This window comes from Hippopotamus amphibius, chromosome 1 (genome assembly GCF_030028045.1).
Source record: "Hippopotamus amphibius kiboko isolate mHipAmp2 chromosome 1, mHipAmp2.hap2, whole genome shotgun sequence".
NCBI lineage: Eukaryota > Metazoa > Chordata > Mammalia > Artiodactyla > Hippopotamidae > Hippopotamus > Hippopotamus amphibius.
The window spans coordinates 212,406,316-212,416,365 of NC_080186.1; the positions used below are offsets into that span (position 1 = coordinate 212,406,316).

Sequence of the window (10,050 nt, forward strand, 5' to 3'; positions counted from 1 at the left end):
GTTTCTCCATTATGTATGAAATGACAAATCTGCCTTCACCAGAGACATCTAGCTTTTGGGTAAATCTTAGTGTTTTTATAAATCTGCCCCTTTTTTGAACTAAGCCAGCATTATCGTTCCTGCTTTTAAAACACAGTTGATTAATAACTTTATTAATGGGTTGCAGCTTAGTTACCTATAGCTTAGTTAATTGCACTTCAATTTTACTTAATTTTTTTTTTCAGGAAATCAGGTTATTCCTCTTCAGTTCAAAGTCCAGTTACTTTATAATTGGGAAACCAACATTTTCAGAGAAAAAAAATTATCAAAAAAAGTAGAACCCTCTTTATAAAGGCCGTTAAGCTGCGGTTCCCCAGCCCTTGGGCTTCACTGGCGAATGGAGCTCCTGTGGACTTCGGGGCATCCCTGTTCTCAGGTCCTCCCGGTAGGGTGCACAGCAGGACAGGATACAAGCTCTGTCTCTACCGGCTCATCTGCCTGTCTGTGCTTTACAGTTCAACCTTGTTTTTTAAAAGCACATATTCTTCTGGGAATAACTCATTCATGAAATTTTCATTCTTATGACATCACTTGCTTTTAGAAGTCAAAATCCTCAGAGCAATTTTCTTTTAAAAAAAAAATCTAAAAACTCATTCAAAAACAGAATATAAAATGGCAGTGGCTCAGGAAAACACTCTGTGAAACCGTGCTTCCATTTGAAATAGCAAGTAAAAGTTTTGAACCTTGCAGCTCATTTTTACCAAGAGCCCCTCAGTCACAGTTGTGGCCCTGTGTGCGCGTGCGTTACCCGCCACTGCCATTCTGTATCCCCTAGCGATGTGGCGCATCAGGTGACCTCACATGGCTGAATTTGCACAGCAGTCATGAGACTAGCAAATTTACATGGAATACGGAGCAGTATACTGCTGATTTACTGTTTGATTAGATGGCTAATATCAGCCATTTTATCTTAAAAGTTTCAAATAAATCTACTCGAACAAATGGTAGGAAAGGGTCCTAAATCACTCCACTTTTGAGCCTCCTTTTCCTCTACAAGTACATACTGAATTCTCAAGTCCTAAGGTATTTATTTCTCGTTCTTAATTATCGTTGTTAACTATTTTCCTTTTTATCCTATGGTTCATGTAAAAATAATGGTTAAAGTCCTGTTACTATGTAAACCACATGTATACTTAAAGGGAAATGTTTATGAAAACAGTGACCTTTCGAGTTCGATTAGTAAAATCACCAAGGGAGCTTATTGTCCCATCCCGCTGCATCAACGGGTAGACCGCTCTCTTTGTCGTACCCCTGCTCGGAAGGTGGCTTAAACTCTCCAGCGTTCTAGGAACTCTATAAACTGAGGGTGGGAAATTGAATGAATATTGATTCTGAAACTAAGACAGCGAGTTACGGTGAGTCCTTTGGTGTTTTCTGTTTTTTAAGTTTTCATTTGGGAAAGCATTAGTACTTGTCAAGGTGCAAAGAATGAACTAGAATACATGGTATAAGTCTGAGATTGGAATTATATGTCTGCTTTGTCCTTAGAGATGATGCTATAGATTCCATGTTTGAAACAGTACAATGTGAAAGGGAAATTAAAATCTTCAAAATGCTTTGTTTTCTAAATCTTGTTTACAGAATTCTCCCAATAACATGAGCCTGAGTAATCAGCCGGGCACTCCAAGGGATGATGGTGAAATGGGGGGAAATTTCTTAAATCCTTTTCAGAGTGAGAGTGTAAGTATTCCCTTGACTGCATTACTATATCCAGGTTTTATTTCTGAAGCTCTCCTTTAGAATAAAGCCATTATTATGACTGTTTATCTACAGTTCAATAGGTTGATCTATTAAAAGTTAGAAAACTAAGTGGAGTTTCTTTGAAAATGTTAAAAAATCAACTTTCTACTCTGATTCTATGTACATAGTTACAAAACCGAAAGCTTTGATACTAATTTTCCTATAAAAACATCCACTGTAAAGGAACATACTAGAAACAGGTTGCATATTTGATCATTTTTTAAAATGATTACCAAAATGTCTTTGATCACTGCAAAACCAGGTCTGTTCTCAGTGCTGTCCTGAAAGCTCTGGAAAGTGTCTCTAAGATGTCTTTACTTTATGCACTAGACTTTCCTGTCTGGTATGTTAACGTGTTATTTACATTTAACCCAAACTGGATACCCCTGTCGTTTTCTGTGTGACTAAAGTGTTAAGCAAAGCCAGTATCATTTCATGGCTCCATAGAAGTAGACAGGAGCAAACAGAGAAGTGATAAAACTTATTCCTTCATATAACAGTTGCTGAACACTTACCGTAGGCCAAAGCAACGTGCTAGGTACTGAAGAGACCAAAAGGACAACATGGTATCTTTTCTCAAGAACTTATTGCATTATGCAATAGTTTATTAATATTTCACATTAGAATCATCTATAGAATTTTTAAAAACACAGTTTCCCAGAACCCTCCCTAGACTCAGTGAATCAGAATTTCCAGGAGTGGGGCTGGGCGTACTCCCGTGTGAAAAACCTTCACCAGTGAGGCTGATGCACATTCTCTGCTAAGAACTCCTGAACTGGAATAAAGGAGGTCAAAACCCCTAGTTTCACGTTCATAGGATCAGTGCCTCCAATACATGTACTGCCATCATTAAAATTATGTAAGATCTACCAAACTATAAACAGAATCAGAAGAGAAAACTATCTTCATTTTGCCCTAACTCAGCCTTTGCCAGAGATGATGCCACCGGCATCTGAAGCGGGGGCTAATAACATACCTACTTTTGCACAGAATGGCTGCTTCCCAAAATGGAACCCAAGACTGAGAGTTCTGTGGATTCCTTTATTTCTTGGTATTGACCTATCATCTCAGTGTGGGACAAGACTTCCCCTGTTTGTAGGCTTTAATTTCGGTTAAAACTAGAAATAATATGATGATGATCTTTAGTTTGTCTGTTTTATTTGCAGGATATTTATGATTAGTGAGAATCAAGAAGGTATACATAAAAATTCTTATTTAAAAAAATCAAAAGATTAGCCTGTCAATGATGAGGAAATAGAAAAACGTGAGAAACTATATAGTTTTTCATAATGTTTAGGATTATTGGATTTCTTAGAGCCCAGTTCTTTCACCAGTTTGCTTCAAGACTATGGGCAAATGAGTTAATTTTAATTAATGTTCACTTTATCTAATTAGAGACATTAATTTCATTTTATGCTAATTCTTCCAGTAATGGTATAATTCAGTGAGGTATATGATAATTAATTCAGTTCAATTCAACATGTATTGAGCCTTCACTATGCAAAACACTAGCTTAAGGACAAAATATTCTGAAGCAAACATAACACATCCCTAACTTCAAAGAATGCAATCTGATGGGAAGAACATGTTTACACAACTAATTAAACCATATGTCAGATTAATAAAGTACTATAGTAGGTATAAACCAGTGTTTTAAGAGTACCAAGGAAAGTATTAATTTTGTGTTGGAAAAGAAAACTTCTTTAAAAAGGTTCCATGTGACTTTAACTTTAGAGGCGGGGACAAGAGGAACTTCCCCCCCCTTCCTTCCCAGATTTTTGGTTGGTGACAGCTGCCTTTTTGTGAGAGACAGGAGCGGCTTCAGAGCTGGCATGGGAAAGCTCTTCATGGGGATCAGAGAATCAGATAGAACAGGACTTTCAAAAAAGTGCTTTGTGCAGAGTAAACACCAGCTTCATCCTGAACCACACGTGGACCATGCACACACCGAACAGCAGATCCCTTTGGGAGTATGTGCATAGAGTAGAGAGCCGCTGGAGCAGGGGATCCCCTATCCCTGACTCCTGGTCCAGCCTCCTCAATACCCTTGAAGCCAAGAAGCAGGTAAAATGCCAGACTGTTATGCAGCCTTAGCAGAAAACAAAAGCTCCCTCCTGTCTCCACCCTCCCTCTCTCCCGTCCCCACTAGAAAAGTCCCCCAAAGAGAAATGGTTGGATGGTGGTTTCGAGAACCTGCACCACCGCCTGGAGGGTAGTGCGGCCTTGGAAGCAGGTCCACACTGGCTGCTCTGTTCTGTCTGCCGGGTGAGGGATCTATATGCTGTGAGTGACATCCTTGTTATCTATGGCTTCCTCTATCACATCCACACATTTTTGTTTGCACCTTTTTAAAGGATCAAGTAATGAGAGCAGAGAGGAAGAAGACAAAAAGAGATTTGTTGCTGACACATGTAGGAAGGCCTTAAAGAAGTAAATAGACTCGGTATCTCCACTAAATTAGCTTTAGTATCATCGAGGGAAAGCAGAACTATTTAATGAATTCAAAAAGAAAACATTTCCCATGACTAAATATGCAAAGCAAATTCTAGTGTTTTTTAATGCACATACGCCTGAAAAGCACAGATTTTTGAGCAGTCTGCCTTTTGAGGGTTTGTTAGTATTTATCTTGAAGTTTAACCACAGAAGAGGCCTGGGAAGGGAGCAAACATGTATTAACTGATTGTCACGTACAGACACTATCCCTGTCACCTCACACATGCTACTTAAAATAATCAGTATAGAGACAGAAATGTCCAACCCAAAGGCAGAAACCTTGCAGTGCCAACACACTTTACACAGGAAAATGTGAACCAAAAAAATGTTTCACCACTCAGGCTCTTGGGACGGGGGTGGGGGGGAGTCATAACCAAGCCTTTATTTCAAGAACCAAAGATGCCCCCTAGTGTTCAAACTCTATAAAATGTTCGGCTTTGAAAACAATACAAAAAGGCTCAGTTCAAAAAATAGTGCTTCATGCCTCTCGAGTAAAGAAAGCAGTCTTATTCCTTGAGTTGATTGAGCAGAATATTTTCACCATAGCATTGAACTATAATCAACTGAGCAAACATGCGATTAAAAATCATGGTGTCAAATAGGAATCATAAACAAGGTAGTAGATCATTTCCTATTAGCCTTGCTGCCTTTTGTCATTTTCTGCTATTGTAAAGAAATCACATACGCTCTAATTTTTTTTTTTTTCACATAGTCACTTACACACTAGATTTATTTCACTTTAGTTCAGCTCAGGTACCTGTAGTATTATCTCTAAGAAAATACTATATAGATGCTTAGAAATAGAAATGTAAGATCTGAAGTGTTCTTGAAGTGTATGAACAGAAATGTGTGCACATTGTTCAAAGATTCAATGGATATTTCTGATGGAGTCCATGGTACGTGAACTGGGTATAGTAAAGTCTCTAGTTCATGTTTTACATGCTAAACCGACAGACTTCATCTGTTGACACTGACGTAGTCAACAGCTTTGTAAGGCCGTCTTATTATCTGATCAAGGAGAACCAGACTCACAGAACAGTTCTGAAGCAGGGCAACCTGATATCACAGCTTTCTGGCACAAACACCGAGAATATGCCATGGCATATTGATGCAGCAGTACAACAGAAACATTGCAGTGTGGTCTCAGGACAGTACACCATGAATATTTTATGTCTCTAAATACGATACCCCGTTTAACACCTACTCTTCCTTTACTTCTGGAAAATTATAAGCCACTTTGCTTCTACTTGAATAGTAATCACTAGCAAAATTCCTTTTTGCTTGCACATTCTGTGAGTTTTCCTAGAAATTTTGTGATTTACCTCAGTCTTACTTAGTTGAAGCAGCTTCAATAAAGGCAGCAGCAGACAAGCACTTTGCAGCTTTAGCAGCGCACATAGCCCATTGCTCATGTAGACCGTTAACACAGTCTGTGCCACTGTGCCATATACACTTTAAGCATCACCTCACAGTTACTTGTACTATTCAAAATTTAAATTGCATTAGCTGCTTGCTAATTTTTCTGAGTTGTATTGCTTGGAGATGGTGCGTCTACCTTTTCTCACTGAATCTGACCCTGACTTTCTTGTTGTAGCTATTTTTCCACTCAGTTTCCTCCCTGAATAAGCCTAACTCTCTTAACTTCCCAATGAATCTGTAACAAATTCCCATTATGCCGTAAGATTTGCTTGAGACATCTGAAATACCACAGGTTAAAAATCTTCGCAATTGCCAGTGTTAAGAAATGGGAGCTCCCAGTAAACATGCTTTGTGGCAGAGAACGTGCACATATACTTGTTTACATATATTCATACGTTTGACAGTGTATACTTAGCATGAAGACTATACTACGTTCTTAACTGTATTCCCTAATGTTACATGACATCTGAATGAACTGGAATAATCCTTTTGAAAAAAAGGATTCAGGGATTTTTTAAAAATCCAGTTATTCAGGATGTGCATTAAATGAGATGGTCTCTAGAATTAATGATGACTTATCCAGAAAATTTTTCTCCAACATATCCTTGGAAATCCTTTCAGAAAAGCTTTACAGTCTTTAACTGTTTTCTAGATTGGCACAATATGCCCATTAAAATCTTTGTCTTAAAATAATGATTAATGATCTAGCTGTGCTTTTTACAATTACTTACATACAGTTAAATTTTTCAGTTCCTAAATTATACTAGCTGCGTTTTAAGAGCTCAGTAGCCGTGTTGTGCTGGACGGCACAGAACAGAACATCCGTCACCACAGAGGGTTCTCCTGGGCAGCACTCACGGGCTCCCCTAGTCTCACTGTCAATAACAGCCATAGAAAGCAGATTACATTTCCTGTGCCCATCTTGCCTTATTCTTATGTTTTCTGCTTTTAATAAAACCTTGGCATCCACTTATCTTGTTTAGTCTTGCCCCTAAAGAGTCCAATACCAAAACATAACTGTTTCGTCAAAGGCGGTGGACAGTTTGTGGCAGTGAGCTGTCATTGTTTGCAGTGGAGATTTGCATGATACCTCCTGATGAGTTGGGGATAGATCCCCTCCCAGAACAGGGCCAGGGTGGGCTCCACTTCTCTGGTCCTTGTCTATGATTATTTGGGGTTTGGGGTTTTGTTTAGCTTTGCTTTTTTGCTGCCACTATCAAGCATAAAGGGAGAGTTTTTCTGTCAAACTGAATCTCCTTCCTCTTCGCTGGCGGTCTCCCCTTTTATCACCCTACTCACTGTAATCCAGCATGGAAAGTCAGTGTCATATTTAAATTAGCTTTCCCATATGAAGGAAATTTGAGGCTATTAAGTGATTAACACGTAGATTTTTCCTTGATTTGACTTGTGTTTAAAAGATTAACAATCATCCCCCTAGGGTCCAAGGATCCATTTTCAGGCCTGGTCATCTACTTCCACTCAGGATCAGTGCGGGTGTTTTGGTTTGAGCCCTAGATCAGATTCTAATGACTTCTAGTCCGGACTCCTGCCAGCTGATCCACCGTCACCCTGCCTCTTCCCTGGGAAATCCCGCCTTCCCCGTATTCACAAATCCGTCACTGTCTAGTACACACCCTATACCTCATGTCAGGTTCCCGCCCTACCCCAGCGCATTGGGAATTCACTTCTTTCTGTTCTGTCTGCTGCGTTTTAGAAGGTTCCTGCTCCCCTTCCCAGGGTCATCACTGTTGCTTGCTAAGCCCCTGAAGACTGGGACCAAACCCCCTGACCTCATCAGCCTCTTTCCATGAGGCACAATCACTGTTAGCACATGAAAAGGAATTCCCTTCTGCCCTGGTCCTCCCAGGTTCTTCATAAACGTTTAAAGTATTTACGAGCTCATATTTACATCTAATCTGGAACCCCTTCATCCGGAGACCATGACCATCTGAAGCAGAGGCTTCTCTCCCCATCGCAGATGATCTAGAATGTGCTGTCCAAGATGGTGCCCCCCAGCTATATGACATATCTAAATAAGTTAAATAACATTAAAATGTTAGTTCCTCCGTGGCAATGGCCACATTTCACGTGCTCAAGTTTCCACAGGTGGGTAGTGGCTTTCGTGCTGGACACCACAGATGGTGGAACGTGTCCACCGTTTGAAGTAAGCTCTTTTGGGCAGTGCTGCTCTAGAACTTTTCTGTCACAGTCTGTTCCTCAGGAGTATGAGGGTATATTGGCATTACCAGAATAATTGCTCTGTTTATCATGTGTAAGACCACTTTGCCAAATGTCTGAAAGCCTCACCTTTTACCAATGATCAGCCTCAAACTGACAGGTAAGATGTAACAACACCACCCCTGCTCGCACCCAGAAATGCTTGTGGATTGAGATTGGAGTCACAGCTTCAGGGAAGACGTTTATATGCTAAAGCATAAATCAGACTCTTACATGCCGCAACTCAAGATACCTCATGTAGCAACGAAGATCCCACGTGTCACAACTAAGACCCAGTGCAGCCAAATAAATGTTTAAAAAAAAAAAGTCAGACTCAAGTATTTCCTAAATGTTTTAGTGAGGATTTCTTATGGCCAGCTGGGAGTCACACTGTTAATCCAGCATTTACTGAGCGCTTTGTGTATTCAATAAATAGTTTTAAGGGTTTTATATTCAGTCCTCCCAAAACCCCTTTAAGATCGATACTATCATTAGGCCAATTTTACAGGTGAAAAAAACAAGCACAGAGAGGTTAGTAACCTCCCAAGTTTACACAGCTAGCAGACACAACAAAGACTATCCTGTCCCTCATGTGGATACTTAATTTCGTTATGATTCAGCCTTGGACTAGATTTCCCTAAATTGTTTCAAGGGCCTATGAAAGGTGAATCTAACTAGAAGGAGAAAGCTGAGTGAGTAGGTACCTATCAACCCCCTAAGCTCAGAGAGAGAATGGGACTGGTTGCTTTCCAGAGGAAATATTTAACATTTCAGGACAGTCAATTCTGTATAATTTTACTCTTTTTCTGTTTTCTTATTTTTATGCTGTTTTAAAAGCTTGTGCGTAAAAGACATCAAAATTCACAGTTACTGTTGTTTACCAAGGGGAACGTTGGTGGCCTGTAGAAGAACTGTTGTTAAACTACGGATTCTTGTCTCCTTCCAGTACTCCCCTAGCATGACAATGAGTGTGTGATCCATTACCACGTCTCCTCATGGAAACCACAGTGAGTCAGCCCTTCACGAACTACTATGGAAGAAAGTTATTCATCACAGTGTACAGTTAAACAAAGGAATCTCAGTCACACCAAACCGACCTTTTTATTTCCTGCTCTCTCCCCTATTTTGTGAAGAAAGCGGGTCCAGCCGTGATTGGAACAACTGTATGGAGCGGCATATTAGAACTGCCCTCAGCTGAACTGCAAATGATTCGCTGTGTATGTATATGTGTGGGGAAGAGAATGTGTTGTATGTGTGTATGTTATATGGACACATGCACATACGTACATTGACCCACAGGACGTTGTAAAATACTATCACGTGACATCTTAAGTAGAAATAAGTAGGGACTTTTATTCCATTCTTTTTTTCACGTTTACATTTTAATTATTAAAAGTTGCTCCTGCCCCTCCCTGAACTATTTTGTGCTGTGTATATCACTGCTTTATATAAGTTATTTTTTAAGGTGAACTCAGATGTTATGGTTTTGTAAATGTCTGCAATCATGGATAGGAATAAAATCGCTTATTTGAGAGCTTTCATTAAATTGTGTGTGATGCAAGTTATCCTGTGAATCACAAAGTGTACTGTCTCGGAAAAGTGTGTCTTCATCTTTATGTCAAATCAGACAATTTCTCAGTAACCTTCAGTGAGTATTTTTGTACTTTCTACGTAGGAAAAATACTTCCAATCAACAAAAAAGCTTACCTGGGGCCTAACACAATATATTTCTGCAATAACTGCTCTAGATGGAATTCTTGGTTTGTCTTAGATGATACAGAAAATCGTCAATTAGCCACAATTGCTTAGATCATAGCAATAAAGTGACAGGGATCATCATCGTTTAGCAACATATTTTCTCTTTAACAGGACAAAGCCCAGAAGTGATAACAAAACTATTTGCTTGAATTTGACACTCGTCACCAGGAATGCTAGAACTAAACTTTTAATAACATAACTAATGTGAAATGGTACCTCATTTTTATTCAGACTTCCTGTGAACATTTCATATAGACACTGCAAAGGAGATACATTCAAATGATTGAGACTTTCGGCACCAGGAGGAAGGGAGTTTTTAATCACAGCCCAGGGGCTCTGGAGTGCTGCTTCTCTACCCAGGTATTTTACTAGCAGCAGAACTGA

At 39.6% G+C, this 10,050-nt stretch overlaps 1 protein-coding gene across 14 annotated transcripts in view; it reads left to right on the forward strand.

Moving 5' to 3' along the window:
- SSBP2 (single stranded DNA binding protein 2) overlaps window positions 1-9,454 on the forward strand; it is a 311,861-nt gene extending 302,407 nt beyond the window's left edge. For all 14 annotated transcript variants that reach the window (XM_057740161.1, XM_057740080.1, XM_057740146.1 and 11 more), the window contains 2 exons: window positions 1,621-1,719; window positions 8,855-9,454. In XM_057740161.1, coding sequence (XP_057596144.1) covers window positions 1,621-1,719; window positions 8,855-8,884 — 129 coding nt within the window. In that variant the 3' untranslated portion in view covers window positions 8,885-9,454. The remainder of the gene's footprint in view (window positions 1-1,620; window positions 1,720-8,854) is intronic.
- Window positions 9,455-10,050: the final 596 nt, after the last annotated feature.